The sequence below is a fragment of the Staurois parvus genome, unplaced genomic scaffold (genome assembly GCF_062004578.1).
Source record: "Staurois parvus isolate SC_StPar_1 unplaced genomic scaffold, SC_StPar_1.0 ptg000020l, whole genome shotgun sequence".
NCBI lineage: Eukaryota > Metazoa > Chordata > Amphibia > Anura > Ranidae > Staurois > Staurois parvus.
The window spans coordinates 6,688,013-6,713,004 of record NW_028317816.1 but is presented as its reverse complement, the minus strand read 5'-3'; the positions used below and the strand labels follow the sequence as shown (position 1 = coordinate 6,713,004).

General features: G+C 39.3%; 1 protein-coding gene across 1 annotated transcript in view; it reads left to right on the top strand.

The window, feature by feature from the left end:
• Positions 1-24,992, top strand: part of BMPER (BMP binding endothelial regulator) — a 331,942-nt gene that overhangs the window by 193,197 nt on the left and 113,753 nt on the right. Inside the window, exon 7 of the mRNA XM_089687148.1 lies at positions 14,716-14,815. Coding sequence (XP_089543274.1) covers positions 14,716-14,815 — 100 coding nt within the window. The remainder of the gene's footprint in view (positions 1-14,715; positions 14,816-24,992) is intronic.

Genomic DNA, 24,992 nt, shown 5'->3' with positions numbered 1-24,992 from the left:
CCTGAGGGGGTGAAAACATTTATAGGAATTGCAGAAAAACACACAAAATGGCAGTTTTACATTTTTAAATGTAACAGGGAAAGTAAAATAAATTGGTCATCGTATTTTTTTTAGCATTCTTGTTAAAGCAGTAAACCCCACTTTGCAACTTTTATCTACAGGTAAGCTTTTAACCACTTCAAGTCCGGACACTTTTACCCCCTTCCTGTCCAGGCCAATTTTCAGCTATCACACTTTGAATGACAATTGCGCCGTCATGCAACACTGTACCCATATGAATTTTTTAGCATTTTTATGAGACAGATAAAACTTTATTTTTGTGGTATTTATTCACCTCTGGGATTTGTATTTTTTTTGCTATATAAATAAAAAGTCCAAACATTTTGAAAAAAAGTGTTTTTCTTATACAATTTTGCAAATAAATAATCTTTCTTCATAAATCTTGGCCAAACTTTATTCAGTTATATTTTTAGTAAAATAACCAAAATTAGTTTATAACCAAAAATTATAATTAACAAAAATGTGTTTTTACATTTCTATTTTTTATATGTTTTTTTTTAACACACCGTCACTCTAGCAGTACAGTGTCACCATAGTGACCCTGTACTACTTGTGGGGGATGATGAAGATTTTTTTCTTTGTTTACACTGATTGCTTTTACACCCATAAAGGCTGTAAACGCAATCATTTCTCCTTCTCTCTGGCTGCATTCTTGCAGCCATTGAGAAATACTGTGAGAGCTGTGATTGGTCACAGCTTGTCACGTAGTACAAGGCTGTTGTGATTAGCCTTGTACCATGTGATCTCTGTGATCATTCACAGATTGCACACATAGTAAGCAATGATGTCAGAAGTGACAACTTGCTTACTATTCTTCATGCGATCACTGATTGGCCAATCAGTGATCACATGATCGGGAGCTCACACAGAGGTCCCGTACAGCGATCGGTGTCCTCCAGACACAGCGGGCACCGAACTCCCAGGGAGCGCGCACAAGCAGGGAAGCGGGGAGGATGTTTATTAACGGCCACCCGCCTCTGCACTGTTCCCGTCCAGCTGTTTATATACATGGGCCGGACGGGAAGTGGTTCATAAAGCTTACCTGTAGGTAAAATGAATATCTCCTAAACAGGCACCATTTAGGAGATATTCACATGTTTTGCAGCCGTTGATGTCACCGACGCATGCGCACTACACTCTGAAGGGATGGCATACATGGTCATGGCTCCCGTGCACATGACATCATCATGGCTCGGCCTTTCAAATGGCTGGAGCCCGTGAACCTGGAAGGAATACCGGTTGAAGATGGAAGCCCTGTCAATGTGCCACTGGAGGGCTCAATGCATTCAATGCATACTAGCACATTATGCCATTACCTTGCAGGAGGCCCAGCTTTTCATTTTTTTTTCTGCATTTACTACCACTTCAAGTTACAGCTGTGTGAAATTCAGGTTTAAAAAAAAAAAGAAAAAGACAGTATATCATCTTGCACGCCATGTGTAACCTAAACAGTACATAATTTGCCTTTGTTATTTGTTAAGTAAGCTTTTTATAGACACAGATAGAAACACTGAGGCCCAAATGTTGCACTGTGTAATCTAAACAGGATGCTCAACATGAATATATATTGGGACAGCATGACTGCATGCATGAACATAAATAAGTAGAAATAAGGTTTCTATATCGGGTCAATATTTTTAAGGTGATCATCTTGAATTCCACAGTATATGTAAAAATGTTTTTTTAAAATTCCAAACAGTAGAACTAGTACAGACATAACATATTAATAATTACTATATTATGCCAAACTTACTGAGAATTTCCTCTCTTCTCAATAATATTTTTATGTGAGTACAGTTAAAATCTTTTTACTACTCATGCATGTGCAAACAGTTCATTAACAGGCTCTGAACATTGGTCGGATAATTTTTGACTTAACCCAAATATTCCTCCCAATATTGGAAGCATACACTTGTTAGAAATATTGCTGAGAGAGAGTTTTTTTCCACACAAAATGATACAGGCCTAGATTATAATTGAATTGTACAGTTCATACATGATTGGTTGTAATCTTGCAGTCAACTTTTCCCAAGTTGGATCTGGTCCATGCAAGTTGAATTCTTTCACCCACCGATACTTTTTCTGATTTTTATTTTAAGACCTATACAAGAACAAACTTTGTAACATGCACCAGATGTACAATATGGCTCCCAAACTATTAATCATAATGTATGCCTTTTTTTTTGCTAATATAAATCCAGAGATGGGTCCAGGTTTCAGGACAGCAATGTTGAGCAATATACAATACATGATTTATAAAATCTCACATAGAAGATGAATATATTTATGCATTTTTCATTTTTTACCATTAACATTTTATTTCTCTTTCCATTTTGTTGTACTCTGCATCAATATATGAAAATTTAGCTCTAGTAGATATGTTGTCAAATGTAACAAGCAATTAACAAAGGCTAAAACAAACCTCCGTAAATAAGGATCCAGGTACAAAAAATTAGGAGCCACTAGCAAGGGGTCTTTTATTTGACAGTAACTTCTGGGGAAAAAAGTACAGATTTTAATCTTTTTGAGGGCTTCCTTGTGAATTGGCAATCTCTCTTCCCTATTATTCATCTCTCTACCTTATTTTAGTGTAAACATATCTCTTCCACTGGTGTTCATTGCTACATAGTTGTATGGTACAATGTGCTTTTCCACTGTTTTTTCTAAGGCCTCAAGGGATAGTAACAATAATATTTCATTATTTTTATTTAAAAAAATTATCTGGTTGACTGTGGACTGACAGATTTCCAGATATTTACAATTTTCCAGTGTTATGAGCTTTTTAAACAAAAAATATTGTGCAGTTTACCAATTTTTAGATGCGATGACTGTCTTCGTTTTTTTATGCTTTTTTCCCTGTGTTTTCAACTGGTGATCCGGCCATTAAGTCTGTTTTTTTCCTCTTCCCTTAATAGACCAATCTGTCAAGCACTAATGGCAGTTAAAGAGTTGATACAAACCATTTACTGCTGACAGGGGAGTTTACAAGGGTCAACTTGTATGCATTTATGTAAGACCGTTATCTCAACATTATATAAACAAACTGTTCATGTAACTATGTAAAAGTGTCAGCTGAAGGCTGGAGTTTGGCTTTAATTTGTTAGTCACGTCCCTCTAAATCTGTTAGTGCATCTAACAATACCCTTTCCACAGATTGGCAGTACTTCTGTCCAAAGGTGTCTCCATTGTTCCTCTATTCAGAATGGAGGCACCCTAAGACAGGAAAGGACTTACTGGCCAGATCACTAGTTTAAAACAGTGGAAAAAATTAGTCTGTACAAGAAATCATATGTAGCCACCACATTTAAAGATTGGTAAGCTGCAATATATGTATTCTTTGTTTTTGGGTTTAATACCACTTTAACCACTTCCCGACCACCCTATAACAGAGCTACAGGATGACAGGGCTGCAGAAAATCACGTATATATACGTGATTTTGCACTTCCAGGTAGGGGCTGTGCACCACCCTACCTGCGCTACCATTGGCAGCTACAGCTGTTGAGTATCACTGACAGGGGAGAGACCTGTGTGTAAACAACACAGGTCTCTCTCCTGCCAGCAGTAACATACTGCTGTGTATTTCTCTGCACAGCAAACAAATACACAGCAGTAAGTTACCCAAGTAAAACACACAGCACACACAGTAAAACAGCACACAACACACAGTTAACCCTTTGATCGCCCCAGATGTTAGCCCCTTCCTGCCCAGTGTCATTAGTACAGTGTCAGTGCTTTTTATTAGCATTGATCACTGTATTAGTGTCAATGGGGATGTCAGTGGCAGTTAGTCAGTTCCCCCCAGTGTCAGAATGCCCTCCACAGTCCTGCAGTCGCCCTATAAGTCGCTGATCGACGCCATTACTAGTATACAAGAAAAAAAAAATTCCACTATATATACCGCCGTTTGTAGACACTATAACTTTCATGTAAACCAATTAATTTGCATGTCCTGGGATTTTTTTTTAGCAAAGACATGTAGCAGAATACATTTTGGCCTAAATTTATGAAGAAATTTGATTTTTTTTTTAATTGTTGGACTTTTTGTTTATAGCACAAAAAATCAAAAATGGACAGCTGATCAAATACCACCGAGAGAAAGCTCTATCTGTGGGGAAAAAAATACATAAATTTAATTTATGTACAGCGCTGCATGACTGCACAATTGTTAAAATAATGCAGCGCCATATTGCAAAAATGGTCAGGAAGGGGGGTAAATCCTCTGGAGGGCAAGTGGTTAAAGTATATTTCCACTTATGCCACCAAACTGGGATAACAGCTGCTTTTTAAGTATTTCATGTTCTCATTTACATAGCATAATGTAAAAAAAAAAAAATAGTCAAACATTTCAGTTTACTTTTTCTGGAAATTCTAGCGCTGAAAAATCCTGTAGTTCTCTTAGTTTATGAGGGAGCTAGGCAGCTGTGTTTTACATAAATAACCCTGTCTATGCAAGCAGATCTTCAATATGAGTTGTCTCCCAGATTGTAAGCTCGAAAAAGCAGGGCCCTCGAACCCCTATTGTATTGTCTTGTTACTGTATTGTCTCATGTTCTGTCCCCCACTATAATGTACAGCGCTGACAAACCTTTTTGGTGCTATATAAATACTGTATAATAATAATAATACACTAGATTTGAACACTATTTTTCCTAACAAAGCATAAAGGTTTAGAAGCTTGGCTTCATTGTATGTTAATGAGGACAGACTTAGGACAGACTCACTGTGAAATGTTTCAGCAGTACTTGCAGTCAGCCATGAGAACTTCTCTTGAGAAAGTTCTAAAAAGTAAGAAATATTAAAATAAAATTACGAATGCTGTAGTGGGAACACACAACAAACCTATAGTGGGATTTTCTAAAATTTGACTGCAAAGCCGAAATATGCTTTAAGTGGTATACTTTCTGGGTTCTCTGAAATCTCTTTTGATTAAGCCATATTGAAACAATGTATTTGATCAGTAAACAGATGTTACTGTAAAATGTTTGCACAGTGCTTTACAGTATAAAGTGGGACAGTACAATTACATGCTCATGGAACTTACAGTCTTTATAAAAAATCATTACTTTTTAGTAGCTGTTGATGCAGAATCCACAACTATTTTACCAAAATGTAATTGCAACTTTAATTGGCAAAGAAGGTTTGAAATGTAGTAGAGCGCTGGTATAGTCACAATCATGCTAGAATACCTAATATTCCATTTTGCTTTGAAAATACCCGCTGGGGATTTTTAAAGTTTGCACGTGTGGACACTTGAATTTATTCAGATATAGTCAATATATAATTTAAATGGTTGACTCAAATACAAATGTGGCCAACATATTCTCCAAATATACAGCAATTTACAAGTAGAACTGTTGATGGGTGGTCACACTAAAACAGATGTAGCTTGCAAAGGTTTTAGGGTTGTCTATGGTCACACACTGATCCCCCATAGACTATTAATTTTTATAGCATCCTTTCTGTAAGAATGCACTTATACATGTATGCATGTGACCCATCTGGTGAAAAGTATGCATAAGATGTCTTGTTTTTAAATCGAGATTACTTGCTCTTTATATATACAGTATATTTGTTATGTATTTTAGTTATCAAGGTTGATGTGGTAGCACAGAATACCAATTTTTCAGCAAGTAGGGAATTATTATCGGTCATCATTTTATAGTATCTTGAATTTAGTTATAAAACTGAAATCACTTTCTTTGGGTTCTTCTGTCCATTAACATTGCTGTTTCACATGGACAATATCCAGCACTTCTCATAAAACCAAAGTTATGTCAGTTATGTATTAAAATACATAAAGCTGTCATAACTTTCCTGAAAGTGAATTCTTACTGTTGGATGGAACCTGTTTACTACAAGAGTTGGCTAATTTATAGGTTTGCTACCACCTGCTCTTCCACTCAATCAAAAGACTAGAAGGACTATCTGTTACTGAGTGGGGAACTCAAGAGAGAGCTAAAATTCTTCCTGATCGTGACTCTGGCTACTGGAAGTCAAGGCTTTGCCTTGTGATATATTTAGGTTGGAATAAAGTTTCAGGTTGGCTTATTTCAAATTTTCTCAGCCTACATGAAAAATATGCAGCGAATCGAAGCCAAATGAAAAGACTCAGACATAGTAACTTTATTATGGTCCATGGTGTCTTTAGTGCTAACAGTCTTGAAATGTATTAGTGGGAAATACTAATTGTGGGAAAGAGTAGGATTTTTACTGCTTTGCTTGTCATCTATATAATAAAATACTTTAATGTAAAGTATATGTAACTGTAGTCCTTTTTTAAAGGACTTTTAAATTAAAGCTAAATGTCTTCAGTAGTATGAAATCCAATTATAATGTACTTACTGGTTACATCATATTTCCACTGGTACTTTTAAGAAGAAATAAACTTTTTGTTGCCAGTGCACACCAGAGCCGAAGACATCTTTGGTTTGCCAGCGTGTCTCTCTTTCTGGAGTCTCATATACCTAATGTGTTATTTCTCATGAAAATGTCACCCTTGTGCAAGAAACACCTCTCCATGTAATATTGGTATGTGATTTACATTGGTCAGGATGGAGAGCAGTGTCAAATTGCCTATCCATCCCCCAGCTAACTGAATCTTTTGTTTTATTTCTCCCATCAGCTAATCCCCACACAGTTATTATTTTTTGTTCCACTTCCCCCTACCTATTAGATTGTAAGCTCCTAGGAGCAGGGCCCTCCTAACTCCCTTGTTTTGAGTTTTATTGTAACTGTACTCTCCCTTTATAATGTAAAGAGCTGTGCAAACTGTTGCCACTATTTAAATCCTGAATAATAATAATTGAAATGTGCAGTTTGCTGATACAGTGCATGCTAGCTCTGCACCACCACTACTGAAACTAAAAGTGAATAAAGTAATTGGTGATGATGTGACTGGTTATATGGGAGAAAGCAAAATGTTCCCAATGTACACGTTCCTGAAGGGGGCTGTAAATGTAAGTGAGGGCTGCAGCAACCACCATCTGGAAATCAAAGACATTCAAACCAAGAAGTATGTCACCAGCACACCAAGGACCCCAAAATAGGTCCAAAGCTTTATTCAGCTTTCACATCAAAGTTACAAAAGTGACATTTTGGAGCCTTGCAAGACCTCTTCGTCAGGCAGGTGACATTACATGCCTAACGAAGAGGTCCTGTGAGGCTCTGAAACATCACTTTTGTAACTATGAAGTGATTGCTGAATAAAACTTTGGACCTGTTATGGAGATCCATGGTGTGCTGGTGACGTACTGGTCATATGGGAGGGAAACCATCCTAACACTGCCATTGTGAGAGTAGTGGCCACTGCTTAAGGGGGAATGAGTGACATCACCCTGGCAATGTGACATTCACGTACCAGTACACCAACTATGCCAAGAATGATGCCTGGGCTTTGCATGTGAGTTACACTTTACTCCTGCAAAACGTGCTGTTTTTTAAGCATCTAGATTATCAGCCTACAGTTCTTCTTTAAACAATTTTTGTTTTACTTACTCCTAAGAAATCCCCAGAAGATTTAATCCAAAATAGTTTTGGGTTACAAAACTCAGTGAGTTCATACATAGAAGTCATTCAGTTTATCTCCATCTTTGTTCTCTGTTTTTTACTGCCGTAAGAATCCAGATCGCAGCTCACAGTGTCCCTGGCAATGTCCTCCATCACATTTATAATTAGACTGTCAAAGGTGAGACACCGCAAGGGGCCTGCAGTGGGGATCACTATGTTACTTAAAAAAGAGCCATGATTAATGCTTTACACCATTACCAGGATGAAACACAGAAATACTCAGCAGGTAAGCTGCCCTGTCTGCATGTATCTTAAGGCTTAATTTTCAGTTATGACAGCAGTGAAAATGTATAATGCAGAGTTCTGTGAATAACTTTAAAGCTTTACCTCTGTCAAAAATTTAAATACACAGATTAACTGTATATGGGAGTCTTTTACCTGCTAAATTTGTATTTATTTCTGTAAATTCAGTCTCAAGGTTTACACAGTTTTGCTACACAGAAAACCCAGTCTGGCAGGCAAACTTACCTTTCTTTGTTGCACTTTCACTTTCTCTTACAGATCCCCTTCCCACCTCCACTCTGCGACTGGATGATAAAAGAAAAATCATTACAGTTGTGAGCTCATCTCTCTGTCACTCTGCTTTCTCCTTTGCAAGCATAGTCCTGGCACTGCAGCACACCTGATTGGCTACTCGTGCTGGTCCCTAACTCCCTGAGCTTTGCTGTACAGTAAATTGCAAGAGGCAGATACCAAGTCAAAATCAATTACTTATGCTGGTGCTGTTAAACAAATACACAATACATTAATACAGAGCTGCATTATTAATATTTGGGGTTTTTTTAGATCTTCCTTGAGTTCAGCTTTAATTTTTCTTCAAATATGGGCAGTGCCGGATTTATAAAGGGGTAAAAAGGGGCAGTTGCCCCAGCCCCCTTTGTCAGAGAGAGCCCTAGACTGCCTTTATAAAAAAAATGATAATTATAAAATTTGTTTTAGTACTCTGTGTGAACTAGCTTTCAACTGCAGTGTCCTCAAGATGATCCAGTTTGATGAATTAGTTGAAGATTTAGCAAATGCTAAGCACAGGAAGAAAGACTTTTTGTAAATATTGTAGTGTGATGCACTGTGATGTAAGACTTGCCAGTTCCAATTACCTGTGCAATGAGTATTCTTATATTCTGTATAAATACATATTCATACAGTCAATAAAATTAAGAAATACAAATCTGAAAAGTGTCTTCTTCAGAAACTAACACATATATATATATATATATATATATATATATATATATATATATATAAATATATATTAGAACAAATGCAGTTTATTTCCATTCACTTTTTTATTTGTCATATAATTTATTTTTCTATGTTGAGGGTACCCCCAAACTTGAAGTTCCCCAGGACCCCCAGGGTCTAAATCCGGCAATGAATATGGGCTCCCATTAAGAGCATACCCCAAGTGCATTATATCTAAACTATTTGATGAAGAACCAGGACTGATCTCCTGCCTTTTCTTCACCTGGTTGTCTATTTGCATGATGGAGAAAGAGAACAGACAGCTTTTACTGTAGACATACTCCTCAGAGTACTGACAAGCAAGGTATTGGCTGTTTTAGATAAATGGGTACACTTTGAGTTTCTTCAATAAGCTGGCGATGGGGGAAGAAAAATAATTTTACACATTTTTATGTAAAGCAGGACTGTGGTAGATGAAATGCAATATTTTTTTTTATCCACTTTTATCATTCTGAATAATGATTCTGGAACTTTTACTTTTGCTTTATGGCACCTGTCTTGATCCCTCCCCATTAGTGAGTCATCCTCATCATTGTTAATGCAGTATTGCAGTGGTGGTTCGCTCTGTACAGTTCAAGGAGAGAATGGCCTTGCATATGGGTACTAATCACCTCTGCAAAGTCTTTTTCCCTTTACTTTCCCAAATATTTGACTTTCTAAATGCACTCAATACTATATATTACTTGATTTACAAGCGTCATCTTGCTTATGTTTTCTTGTTTATGTTACCACTTAGAACTTCAGTGCCATGCCAGGATGTACGAATGCCAAAAAAAAAAGTTACATAAAAAGTCACAAACACACATATATACACACACACAGTATGTATATATATATATATATATATATATATATATATATGTACATTGACAAAGTAAAAAGAATTCAAATAATTACGCTAAACATACAGTAGGACATGAAATCACAATAGAAACAGCTTGTAAATAGAAATAGTGTAGAAGATTTATTGATGTACTGGTAAATGGGTGAGCTAGGTTAACCTTTGCACTCATATGCACCCTGGCTCATGTATTATGTGTATCTTACAGTGCTATGTGAAAACAACTACTAACTATTTTGTGTTTGGCCCTCATAAATTCATCTGATAAACTAGCTCTGTTCTTTTACTAACAAACACTGAATGAATCTACTATTCACCCAAAAGCCATTACTTCATAGTTATTATAATAGATTACAGCTATCCATAATAACTATGGAATACATGACAAACATTGTTTCTCATGCCCTTGACTAAGTTTATTTGTTCATAGACTGAATGGAGACTCTCCCTAGCCCTGCCTTCTCTTTTAAACCTATCATGTTTATAGAGGACATAGCATTCTCTGATGCATAAACAAGAGTCCGCCTTATTTAGACTAAGCTAGTCCCAATAGCTCTAGTGTTTATTGTAATAGAATTTTGTAGGTGTCATCTTAATTTGTTTCAGGTCAGCCCTTAGTTAAGCCTCACAGATGTATCCCATCTTGGGAAGATAGCTGTCATATCCTATTAATAATACTTATGTTTCATCTAAGAAACACATAAGTCCTTTCTGTAGCTGTACAAAGCAGTCAGTGTGTTAATTAAGATAAGTGCTTTGCTGCTGCTCTTAGAGAAGTTCTAATGACTAGGGGGTTCTGATTATTAACTCTTAGATCCATCAACATCTGGTCTTTCTCAACTTTGCCTTCAAGTTTCGCACCTCATTTTTCACCATTTCATTGAAAGTTCAGTGTTGTTTCATGACAGCTTTATGAGGGCTTTGCCGAAACTTCATGTATTACATTTAGGTAGTTGTGGAAGTACTGCTAGCCTTGGTTGAGGTTCAAGCACTTCTAAATTAGTGACATTTAGAACTTGTCATGTGTTTCTCATTATCCATTCTAGACTTTTGTTAACGTACAAGTTAGTATAGAATTCTTTATGATGTCATACCACACACTACAACAGTGTAATGTGTGATTAAATTTCAGTCCAACTTTCTTTGCAATAGGATAGCCAGTTTTAAATAGCAACATTTTTTAATATAATGTTTCTCAATTATACAATTTAGACAGACACTTTCGGGTACTTGTGTTATGTTTGTTCATCTTACATTTTGTATCTGGTTTATAATACAAAAACACGATCAGTTCACTATTGATTATTACACCTTTGTAAACTGTAAAACAACAGTTTTGTTTTTTTTGTTACAGTTGGGTTCTATTGGGTTTACTTTTTAGGTAGCATGCATACTGGATGTTTTTGCTATCTATTCTAGCTGCCTTTTCAGTGGTTTTTTTTTCTGCATTGTTTTTATTTTTGCAGTTTTTTTTCCTGCCTCTAAATGCCTCATCTCTAAACAACTATGTTTGTATGGATAAATAGGCTAACATGCAGGGGTGTCTAGAGGCAGGGAAAAAAAGCCAGATGCCCCTAAGAACAGCATTAAAAAACAGTGTGTATGAGGCCTTAATTGTATAGTTAGCACTTTCTCTTCACACTTTATTCTTGCATGTATAGAAGATAACATAAGCTGACCTATTTTTGCATCATCATTTCAAAGTTCTGTGTCTGCATAAAGTCTAGTCTAGTTCTACATACACAAATTTTATTTTCTCAGTAGAACTACTAAAATCCCAAGTGATGTGATGCTATAAACTGCACTCAGTGAAAAAGCCTAAATCACTTTGACTAAGGATGGCCATGCACTGATTTTCATTTGAACATTTGTACAACAATTCTCAGTTCATGTGATGACTTGACAAATGTTGTTCAAAAGTACTTCAATGTTTGCTTTTAATATTTGATTTTGAAGCGATCTGTTCATTCAAGAAAAAAATTCCATCATTCTAATTTTCTTGTTACTGCAGTTGAAAACGAACATCGATTTGACCTCACTAACAATTAAAAAAACAAACAAACATTCCTAAAACAAAAAAAAATCATCCAAAGTTCTACTAGTGTGTAGAAGGGTAACTACACTTTCATGGGAAAAAAAGAATAGCAAATAAAAAAATAATTCTAGCATATACAATAGCTACCCAAGTCATTGTAATTGAATGATGTTTTATTGATATCATTTTCAATCTCCAATGCTGTAATTTTCTGTAAAATATAATGCACTATGGCAACCTTGAGTCATTCTGTACACAGATGATGTACAGCATGCCCTCTAGATATGTCATTTCCTGCTTGAATGATTGGCTTACTGATTTTCCCAGAAGTCTGCACTAAGATACAGGTTAGATTTTGGGTACCCCCTGAAACAAAAATCACATCTAAAGGGATTCAGACTAACAAACGTTAGGAATCTGCAACATAGTTTGGTAAAATGCATCCAATGTACATAGACACCCAGATGTACATAGATCACCCAGAGGGGAATGTTTTTTTCTCGACAAAAGTGGAACTACTCTTGCTTCATGCATCAATTCCGTCGCACAGTAAGGCAATGCTCAAGAGAAGTGGTGAGAAAAATTATGAGGTTTATTACAAGTGGGCAACTTAATTTCTAAATTGCTCCAAGAACATCTTTAATGTGGAAATGCAAAAACCTGTCCCTATCCACTTCTTAGGCCTTTTTCACATGGGGAAAACATAAGTGTACCCTGTGGAGCACCATGTTTACCCACATAGTGATGCACAGGTGTCCTGCACAACCCTATGTAGGCAGTCCCATTGCTGTTAGTTGGGATGCAGGGGCTGCATGGACACAATAGACATGCTTCCATTGTGACATCTGTGTGGGTGTACAAGGACTTAACTGTGCAAGTGTTTTGAGTAATTTTTTCTATTTTTAATGAAAATCTCGAGTAGTAATTCTCTTTCATTTATGTGCAAAACTGTCTCAATATACTGCCCAGTTTTGCAGTTGCAGGGGTTGGAGATAAACATTTTGTATACAGCCCTGGCCAAAAGTTTTGAGAATGACACAAACATTAATCTACTTGCAAGGAAACACGTGCAGTCATCATTGCTTTACACAAAAAATGGATTCACAGGCAGGGATATTGCTGCTACTAAGATTACACCTAAAACAACCATTTATCTGATCAACAAGAACTTCAAGGAGAGAGCTTCAACTCTTGTGAAGAAGGCTTCAGGGTGCCCAAGAAAGTCCAGTAAACGCCAGGACCTAAAGTTGATTCAGCTGTGGGATCGGGGCACCGCCAGTGGAGATCTTGCTTAGGAATGGCAGCAGGTAGGTGTGAGTACATCTGCACACACATTGAGGCAAAGACTTTTGGAGGATGGCCTGGTGTCAAGAAAGGTAGCAAAGAAGCCACTTCTCTCCAGGAAAAACATCAGAGACAGACTGATATTCTGCCAAAGGTTCAGGGATTGGACTTCTGAGGACTGGGGTAAAGTCATTTTCTCTGATGAATCCCCTTTCCAATTGTCTAGAGAACAAAAGGTGAACACTACCATCAGTCCTGTGTCATGCCAAAAGTAAAGCATCCTGAGACCATTGATGTGTGGGGTTGATTCTCAGCCAAGGGAGTGGGCTCACTCACAATTTAAGAATGCCATGAATTAAGAATGGTACAAAAACAGCCTCTGAGAGCAACTTCTCCCAACCATCCAACAACAGTTTGGTGATGAAAAATGCCTTTTCCAGCATGATGAAGCATCTTGCCATAAGGCAAAAGTGATAAATAAGTGGCTTGGGGAACAAAACATCAAAATCTTGGGTCCATAGCCAAGAAACTCCCCAGGCTTTAATCTCATTGAGAAACTTGTGTTCATTCCTCACGAGGCGGGTGAACAATTACAAAAAAACCCACAAGTTCTGGCAAACTCCAAGCATTGATTATGCAAGGCTGCCATCAGTCAGGGTGTGGCCCAGAAGTTGATTGACAGCTTGCCAGGGCAAATTGCAGTAGTCCTGAAAAAGAAGGGTCAAATATTGACTCTTTGCATAAACTCAATGTAGTTGTCAATAAAAGCCCTTGACACTTACAAAATGCTTGTAATTATACTTCAGACTAATAGCAGACAAAATGATCTAAAAACTTTAAAGCAGCAGACTTTGTGAAAATTAATATTTGTGTCATTCTCAAAACGTTTGGCCAGGGCTGTACACTTTCATAACTAATAGGCAGCCTAATTTGTGTTTGATCACATTATTAATTTGTTTGAAACATACCCCTCAATGTGTCATATTGCCATCAATAAAGTATTCACAGAGACTTGTACAATGCTTGCCATAACCCACCTATAGTTTAGTGCACCCTTCATGCAATACCAAAGGCTTCCATTCACCCTGTAGTTGTAATCATGCTCAAAATAAACATTTGTGGACAACACAAGTGATGTAGTGTGCTAAAACATATTAATATGAAAGCTGTTATTAAAAAGTGGATGAAATTATTTTGCATAGTAATCATCTATATTTTTACGCCAATATGAACCTATGAATTTAATTTCCAAATATTTTACTTCATTTTCTTTAATTGCTTTAAACACTACGGTAATATATTCTCACATTGCTTAATCAACATAGGATTTATATGTTGCTACAACATTAAAAACCCTGACATATGACAATATGTTGACTGTGACTCCAAGACTGTAATCCCCAGTAATAAAAATTCTGTGGAAATTTCAGGGTAATGTTTATGTAATAATAATATATATAATAGTTACTGGCAGAGGCCACCAGGTTATTTGGATGCAGATAAGTAAAAGCAGATTGGATTTGGTCTTATAGCCTATCACTTAAAATGAAGAAATATAATTTCTATATATGTTTATGGGAGGGTAGCCATGTTGTTAGAGTTTTTCAGCTAATGACTTGTTACTAGGTTAGGCAACCAGTTAGGTGTAAAATATTTATTTTTCTAACCTCACCTATTTTCCTTTAGGGAGGCAGGACACAATGCATAAAGGAGGTCTGTCCTATTCTGTCATGCCCCCAGCATCTCAGTCATGTTCCTACTGGACAATGTTGCCCAAAATGTATAGGTGAGTGAACATATTTTTATATTTTTTGTAAGCCTGCATGGAATTAAAGGTTCATGTTGGGCCCCACAAATTCCTTTAATATATGATAACTCACATGTATAAACAATGATAGAGAGAAGAGTGAAAGTACAACTGAAAAGATATTTACTGATTGGTTGGGATGAGGAACACCTGCATTTTGTTGCCTGCATTTTCCTGGTTTTCATTTTATTTTTTACACATGTGCCCTTTGAATCAGCCCAAACAGGCACATGATCTTTTTTTATGCCTAATTCTATATATTGTGCTGCTTCTGGTTTGTGGGATATACAGCCAGTTGGACTGACACAATTTTTCTTTTTTATGTTATACTGTTCAGACTGTGACTGCATCACTGGACCACCAATACGTTTTTAGCTTTAAATTTAGCTTGACATTTACCCCTTTTATACCTGTATTATAGACAAAAGGCATTGAATAAAGAAAAACCCAAGTGATTATAGGGTTGGTGTGTGGATGTGTTTCCCAGAGACCTAGTGATCACTTAGGCGCACATGCTGACGTTGTTCAAGGGACAAGCCTTCTTCCTCCAATTTGGCTTTCAGGAAGAGGGCTTGTCCCTTGAAATACGTGAGCATGTGCGTTTGAGTGATGCCTAGGTCTCTGTGAAACACTTCCACATCTCAACTTGGGTTTTGCTTTATTCAATGCCTTGAGTATGTTTTTCACATGTTGTGTCTTTCCATTAAGTAATACCCTAGTCCTTTGTGCCCTCTTGTTGTCATTTTGTCATTCAGCAGAAAGATTTCCCCAATCGGAAGTGGGCTGCATTGGTGAAGCGTATCTGTTACTGAAGTGAATGATTGTGGGAATGCCCTTACTGAGGCAGATCTTGGTCTCAGCAGTTCATTAATGCTATTGTTTCAAAACTTTGGATTAATCTTTTCTACCTTTGTCTATCAATGGCAGATTGGTGGACTTTTGTTTACCCAGTGTTGTATATGAATGGCACTGGATAAATATCCTTTGGGCAACCGATCCACCCCGTAAATTCTTCGCACTGAGCTGTCATTAGATTGCTCGGTACACAGAGACAATGTACCAAGCAAGGGGCAAGGTACCAGGGAATCACTGTAACTGGTCATCACAGTGATCACATGGTACTGTTTGCAGTGCTGATCTCTTCCATTACAACATGAGGAGAGAGATAAGTATATACAGTATGACTAGGGACAGAATGAATGGATCAGCAGCTGCAGATTCATTTCTTCTGCTTTACTGACACAGGGATCGTTTTTACTAACCTTTTCATGTTCCCTCCTTTACTACACTTACTAGCTCCATGTTGTCTCCATGTGACCTACATATTAACTCTTTCACCCCCTTTATTCTGCACATTTGAATTTTAACCCCTTCATGCCCATCCTGCTACTGTATGTGACTAGAACATTAACCCCTTCACTTCCTTCTTCCTCTGTGTATGACCTCCACATTAACGTATCTAGTTCACCATTCTCAATCACTATGTTTTGTATCGGCATGTTTCTTTATTTCTAAAAAAAATTGGCAAAAAAATGAGATCACCTTGGGGTGTCTACTTTCCAAATAAGGGGAATTTTGGCGGTTTTCATACTATTCTGGCATTTTTATTTTAACAGAAAGTAAGGGAAACGTTTTTTTTTTTTTAACTTTTTGGTCGTTCTTCTTTTTTATAGCAGGTTTTAAATACCACCAAAAGAAAGTCCTATGATATCAAACTAATTTGGTACAATGTCACAAAATAGTCAGTCAAACTGAAAACTGAGAAATGGCCTGGTAATAAAGGAGTATTACAGGCTGATACTGAAATGGTTACGTCCTTTTTCACATGGGTAGCAAAGGAGTAGTAAAAACAAGCATTTTTTCCACTCCCAACTGTGCATCTAAAGCCTACGATGGAAGCCGGAGGGGATGGTACAAATGTCACTGCCGCAATGCTTTACCTCGTGGCCACAGAAAAAATCATTCAGTTTATCAAGTTTGACAAGTGACTAAGAGTGTCATTATTTGAGAGTATGTAGGCAGTTACATTTTTAATGGGTATAGATGTTCTTTTTTGAAATGACCAATGTGTAGAATATTTCTGTGACTTTTTCTTTGTACTCATGTAACAATACATGGGGTATACATGCAGCAGCATAACATATTTAAGTTTTTCTAGTAATAACTACATACTCTATAGTAGAGTAGGAACATGTACAAGTGTACTCTGTGTCAGTGGACTGTTACTGACATTCTCTATAGAGAATTCTTCTTCTTGAGTTTCCATAAGGAAAGAAAAAAATTAATTTTACTGTGCAGTCTGTCATACTGGAGACTTTTATTGTCATTAATGCAATTGTGCTTTGTTTCTATCTACCTATCTATCTATCTATCTATACACACACACACGCGCGCGGCATTCAAGTCAAACAGGACTTTTAATTGTACAGGTATAAAAAGGTATGCTATCATGGCGCTACACACAGTACTAAGTGGCAAGTGTGTCTTATTACTAAAGCAGACTGTCCTAAGATGGTTACTGACAAATCTTCAAATGCAAAACTTTTCTGGCATTAATTAAACGCTGGGATAAGTGTATAAATGTAGCAGGGGAGTATGTCGAAAAATAAATGCTGTTTCCACTCCTTGAAAAATGCTCTTTTTTAATCCTAACAACACTCTCAGATAACAAATTACATCATTTTCTGAATAAACTATATCAAACATGATGTTTAATTCAAGAATATCTTAAAGTGATACTAAAGGTTTTGTTTTTTTTGTTTTTTTTAAATAACAAGCATGCCACACTTACTTGCTCTGTGCAATGGTTTTGCACAGAGCAGCCCTGATCCTTCTCTTCTGAAGTCTCCTGCTGGTGCTGCTGGACCCTTTCCCCTGCTGAGTTCCCCCAGGGCAAGCTGCTTGCTCCCAAACTGTCTCTGTGTATCTATAAGACACTCAGAGTACAGCTCAGCTATGCCCTTCCGCTCCCTCCTCACTTGCTGTGATTGACAGCAGCCAATGGCTCCCACTGCTATGCCAATGAAAAGGGAGATATGAAGGAGAGCAGCTTCTCTCATGCACAGAGCTGGATTGCTATCGGGCTCAGATAAGTATTAGGAGGGCTAAGGGGGAATCTGAACACAGAAGGTTATTTACCTTAGGAAGTAACAACCTTAAGTCAAGAAGTCAAGAAGGGTTGAAACGTCTGGTAGGTTTTTATTGCTGTCAGTGTGTCTTTTGGGAATATTTTTGCTCTCTGTTTTTCTGAGAGACACATGTCAATGTAACTGAAATGGAGGGAAAATATCCCTTATAGAACACAAATGAAAAAAAAACCTCAACATTATAATTTCAGAGATTCATTTGTCAATCTTAAACATATATTTTGTAGTAGGATAGCTACTAGTAATGCCTATATAGAAAAGACTTTGGGCAGTGTCATTAGAACTGTGATGTAAAATTGCTACTGGGGCGTTCAGAACTGTTGCAACCAATAAGAAGATAAAAAACAGTTAAATGTCCCTGACTCAATTCCTGAGTTTGTTTTCAGTCTATATAGCAAGCAATAGAACATTTGCTGGCCGTGCATGGATTTGATTACTTGCAAAACTTTGATTTATCTTCCCTTCATTCAGCATTTAAGCCCCAATGTTCAGTGCATGTGGGGCAATCTCCCCATTAACCACTTTACTACCGCGCTATAGCCGAATGCCAGCTACAGCATGGTCATCCAGCTCTGGGAAGGCGTCATATGTCTGTGATCGCTTTGTCCTTTGACACATGACATGGTAAAAGGCCAATCACAGGGGCCTTTTACCACGTTATCAGCTATGTCCAATTACAGCTGACCACTATGTAAATACACTTGCCGGTTATACAGCACTTTCCACAGCAAGAAGCAACTGTCAATGCAGACATCTGCACTGATTATCAGTGCTCTGATTATCAGTGCAGCCCCAAAAGTGCCCAACAGTACTGCCCATTGGTGCTGCTCATCAGTGCCCAGCAGTGCTGTCCAGCAGTGCCCAACAGTGCTGCCCATAAGTGCCCAGCAGTGCTGTCCATCAGTTCCCAACAGTGCTGCCCAGTCAGTGCCGTCAGTGCTGCCAGTCAGTGCCACCAGTCAGTGCCCTTCAGTGCAATCAGTGCCTCCTCATCAATGCCCACCAGTGCTGCCTTGACAGTGCAGACTATCAGTGCAGCCTCATCAACGCACATCAGAGAAAAGTTACCTGTTCGCAAAATGTTATAATAGAAACAAAGAAAAACTTTTTTTTCTTCAAAATGTTCTGTCTTTTTTCATTTGTTTAGCAAAATCACCACTGGGTGTTTTATTTTTTGCTAAACAAACGACAGGACGTTTTGAAAAAAAAGTTTTTCTTTGTTTCTAATATAAAATTTTTCTATTATATCATTGGAGTTATTTCTTCATCTTTGAATTTCATCGTGCTTTAATAGGAAATGTTTATATTGTACAACAACCCCACCCCTACCTTTATAGATAGGTGTAAATTATCGTGCCCACATTAAACATAACATAGCTTAACTTCAGGGAAATAAAAACAAAAAAACTACCATTGCAGTGGACTCCCCCAAACTGCGAGGATTTAATGCTTGTTTTTGCCTGTCTTACCATTTAACAGCAGTTTTACTTACCTTATTATTTGCTCCCCAGATTTCAGTTTTAAACAGCAGTGGGAATTGAACAGAAATGTTGATTTTAGCTCTGAATGACAGTATACCTGCTGTGCAACATATTTCTCTTGGTATACCACTTTATAGAGGTATTTTGTAAGAAAGCTTTATGGACTGTGTCACTCTTTAAGTAAGGACCATATATGGAATCATTGCTTATTCGTGGTCAATTTACAACTTGTCTTTTAGAAAGTTTATTTTATTTACACAAAAGCTTAACCCAAGCATTCCTAAAAATAAATATCACATAATCACATTGGGCTGATCTAGTGCTGCTAATTACCTTATATTGTAGTAATATGACATGCCATTAATAAACGGGATCGCAGACCAGAATAACAAACACTGATACTAACATCACTGAAGATTACTGCCTATGAGTCAATGTCAAACAGACTTACTGATAAGAATAAATAATCTATATGCGATCTGATCCTTGTAAATACTCTGTGTGTGTTTTATGAACATTTTTTTTCCCATTCTCATGTTTGTTTTGTAATTTACAAGCTGTTGAGAAATACAAATAGCGTATAGTGGAATAGACTCGTATTTGCATTCTGTAAAGTTTTAGAATTCTTTTCAAGATAAAAAAAACAGGGGCACCAACATTTTATGGACCAGTGTTTCTTTGTTTACATTTTATGTTTAAACACTGTTTTGAAATAATGAATCATGTATACAGGATCTGTCATATGAATAGCATCTCTGAACTTCGTAAACCAATCATAGTCAAATACAAACTGACTCATATGATTTTAACACGTTTATTTAAAGGTTACTGTATCTCAATTACACATGTTTTACAGTACAGTTTGTTAGTTATTTTAAAGTGGATGTAATCCTAAAGGTGAATGCCTCCTGTATGCTCCATTTTGACTTTGAAACATACTACTAAAAGAAGCATTTTTTAATATCCATTTGATGAGTACAAAAAAAAAACTTGATCTTGATAGAAATCTACTGAGCGTATAATTTTCTGTGCTTTCTGCCTGTGCTGCACTGTTATTATTTAAAATAGTTTCCCAGTTCTCTGTGTGGACTCCAGAACCCATCACCCATATCTCATGAAGAAGAGGAGAGGGGGAGATATTTGTTGTCCAAATCAGGAGAGTAGCCTAGGGTGACAATGCTGCCACTCCATATTTACAGTTTCTGAGCATTGTCACCCTTGAACAGGGTGGAAGTAAAGGGACAAAAGCCTAAAGAAAACTAATACAGCCACCACATCTGTAGGGTGGTTAACAACAATATATTATTTTTTTAATTATTATTATGATTAATTATTTTACGTACACTTTAATGCAAACTCATCATAGTATTATATTAGCAGTCTGTTTCAGAATATTATTGTACATGATAGGTGAATGTTTTTTTCCATAGTCCATACTAATAGGCTTATACAGCATAAAACTCAAAGCCAGCATTTTTTAATCCCTAAATACCTACTTGACTCAGATATCAATCCAGCAATGTGCATGAGAGCAGCAGGTCTCTCCACTGTCACTCAACTTGCTAGACAAAGAGGCAACAGATGGAGCCATAGCCTCCTGCTACTGTCAATCACAGCCAGCAAGGAGAAGGGTTGGGGTCGAGCCAAGCTCTGTGTTTCAAAGGGACACACATAACCAGCTCAGGAGTGAGCACGCACAAGTGCCCCCATAGCAAGCTGCTTGTAATGAGGAAGGGGGGAAAGGCCAAGGGGCGCCTATGGGGGACCCCATAAGAGGAGAATTAGGGCTGTCACATTTGTTATTTTGTAAAAATAGAATCACTTTAAGTCTTTAGTAAGGCAAAAAATGGTTAAAATATTAATTGCTGTTTTTTTTTTTGTTTTACTTCTCACTTCCTGTCCCAGGCATGAATGCAAACAGACAGAATTAGACAGAAATGTTACCCTTCCCCATTATGCTGCCTGTATTCCCTGTAGGATAATTGTGTTCAAATTCCTGTTCCGGGGAATAAATCTCCCCAACATGGATGCAGACCGCTATAAAAATCAGACAGATGTTTTATCCTGCCCCTACTTTAACCAGCAAGTGAAAAAAACTGTTTTAGTTGCACATGTTGTGAAAAATGCCCTAACTTACAGCAAGCAATCAGCATATACTGTATCTTTCATTTTTATCTGTTATTATCTGTGCCTCTCAGCACGGTTCACCACCTGAACTCTGTAGTAAATGGTTCAAAATCTCCTAAAATTATTTTAATGCATGTTAACATCAACAGAATTGGAAAAAAGGAGAGACCCCCCCTAACACTGGGACTTTAAAAGCTTAGAAAGTACTGGAAGTATAAAATTAAGTACTTTATAATCAGGAATGTTTCCCTTCTTTTCTCAATACAAACATGTTATCTAACCTGAAGTGCTGCATTCCAAAATGCAATTATTGCTGTTTTTGTTGCTGTCGCAAATGTGTGCCTCAGAGATGGACGCGGTTCAACCATTTATCTGGCAGATACCTTTGTCCATACGTGGGTGTCTGACTCTCGCAAGGCTCCTCCAAACAGCTGGAAAGGGGGAAATCGCCCCTAGCGACCTCTCCTACGTCAGTGAGTCAAGCTTCCCCTCCACCCACACCTGAAGCGCTTGGAGCCAAGCCATCCCTGCCTGACAACCGCAGATGTTTCACCTGTGGGAAAGCCAGACATCTCAGGACGCAGTGTCCTGAGCAGAAGCAGATGACATCATCTGGCCAGCCGGCCAGCAACTCTTGTTCTGTGCTGTTCGTTCGCAGGAAGATGCGGGTAACCCCCGCCAACTTGCAAATAACCACCGTGGGCAACCGGTCTGTAACTGGTTTCCGGGGCAGAAGTCACCTTGATCTGGCCAGAGCTGATTGAGCCAAGGAACCTCATCCCAGGAAAGTTCCTTACCCTCACCCGGGGGACCCGTTCAAGCATACCCTGTGCAAAGGTATTCCTAGATTGGGGTGCGGGAAGGGGGATGCGGGAGGTGGGGGTCCCCGAGGAAATTCCCACACCTGTTTTGTTGGGTGCTGACCTAGGCACTCTTGTTTCTTATTATGCCCCTGCCGAGAATACCCGGAAGGGCCCCCTGGAACTCTCTGGACATGCCAAGGTACTGTGGGCAGATATTGGGGTAATGTCTGGGCCGCCTGTGGATGGACAGAGGGAGGGGGCTGGGAATGGAGTGGGGCTACAGGATTCTCCATTAGCCGGAGAACAAGAAGAAATCCCCTTGCCTGGGGAGGTATCGAACTCATGTGTCATTGATATTATAAACGTGACTGTTGATAATGGTAAGGATGACAATGGAGATGATAATGTCAGTAACGTTGATGGTAATGTCAGTAATGTCCTTGATAATGTCAGTAATGTTGATGAGAATGTTGGTAGTGCTAACGATGATTATGATATTCATGATGAAACAAATGATGCATTTTCAGTGTTGGGGGTCACCCACAGTGCTGTAAAGGGGGCAGAGGTACAATCTCTGGGGGCTGAGCAAAGGGAGGGTCTGGATAGGCCTATCCCTTGCCCAGGTTCAAAAGATTATGCCTTGATAAGTGCCCAGGTGTTGGCCTTGCATGGGACTGGGCAGCCGGCTGGGACTTGTAGTTCCACGCATCAGGCAGCACTGAAAAGTGATTCCCAAAGGAGCTTCAGAGGTCAGCTAGCTGTGAGTTGCCCTGCTAAGAAAGGTACACAACAGCCGGCTGGGACTTGTAGTTTCACGCATCAGGCGGCACTGAAAAGCGATTCCCAAAGGAGCTTCGGAGGTCAGCTAGCTGTGAGTTGCCCTGCTAAGAAAGGTACACAACAGCCGGCTGGGACTTGTAGTTCCACGCATCAGGCAGCACTGAAAAGTGATTCGCAAAGGACCTTCAGAGGCCAGATAGCTGGGGCTTGTAGTTCCACGAGTAAGGCAGCCCTGGAAAGCCATTCATATGGAGATTTCAGCCTGGGGCTAGGCGTGAACTCCCCTGCTAGGAAGAGTCAACACAGGCCTGACAGGACTAATGGCCTATCCACAGGGGGCTGGAAACCTGAAAGCCTGTCATCTGAGCTGACCTGTCATGGTGTGTCAACAGGCAAACAAACATGGGTCCGAGACAGTGACAGCACACCTGGATTGGAAATGCGAGGGGTCTCCAGAGCTCAGAGAGGGGGCTGTGGCCCTCAGCCTCAATCCCCTCCCCTTTCCACTCAGGTCCCGAAGTTGCTGGCAATGCCTCTGATAGATGGTGTCTGGATTCAGGAGAACCCATGGAGAGCTCACCGTGCGGTACAGGAGCTAGACGGCAGAATGTCTGCCTCCCTCCTGCCTTCTGCCAACTTCCTCTCCTAGGAGGTGCAGGCTGAATGGGCCAAAGAGACCGAGGAAATGGCGCAGTCAGGAATCCAGGGGTCCGCTAGGGTCTGGGCATCCCCGGTAGTCGTGGTCCTCAACCAGGATCAGATGACCAGGCTTTGTGAGGACCTTGGACAGCTGAGCGCCAGCCCTGTGGTTGTGGCCTGCCCCATGCCCGGGGGCCATGAGGTGATGGAGCACCCAGAAGGTGCCCACTGTTTAACCATCATGGACCTGAGCAGGGGGTATGGGTCGCCATCTCCAACCCAGGAGGTTCGGGACGAGTCAGCCTTCACCACCCCATGTGGCTTGCCTGAATTTATGGGAAAGCTAGTTGGGGTTGAGAACGCACCAACCACCTCTCCATGGGTCAGGAATGACCTGCAATGCAAAATGGAACTGAGTACAGTTACCCACTTTAGGGGCCTTGCGGTGTTCGACCCTGTCTGGGAAGAGCAACTCAGGCCCCTGTCACTAGTCAGGAACCAACTGCCCATGCCTAGTCTGACAGTTGAGAAGGGTAACTGTCAGAGGGGCATGTCAGTGGTTCAGTTTTGGGAACCACCAGTAGGAAGAGACCCCCAGAGGTCTGGGCATGGGGAGGATGAGGCAGTGGTGGCCTGGTCTGCTCCCCAGGCCAAAAAGCAGGTTACATCAGTGCAGCTGGCTACAGTAAGATGCCTGTGTGCAACTGTCATGACTCAGCTGGACCTGTGACTGACCTAGCAGACAGGAAACTGGAGGAACTGGTGTCCTGGATGCTAGCAGGTTATGAGGACTGTTCATCTTGGATGAAGGTACCTGTGGACCCATCAGGGAGGCGAGTTCCAGTCTTCCCTGTCTGGTTCCGGTGCACACAGGCGCCACTACCTTCAGGCCAGATGTAGTCCTAGGCCTGAGGAAGAAGATGGGAGAGGGAAGTCTCCTCTACCTCGACAAGAAGCTACATATTAATATGCTAGCAGGTGACACCCCTGAGCCGAAGTGTTTTGTGAACAAGTGGGCACCCCGGCAGTTGCCACGGTATTCGGATAGCCACCGCCGACTGGTGCCCACCCGTGACCACTCACTTGGTTGGCACAGCAGTGTTGCCGGGGAGAAAAGATTCCTTTTCAGACGAAACTTGGTCATCCCACCGTGCAGCAGTACCAGGTTGACCCAAGGTGA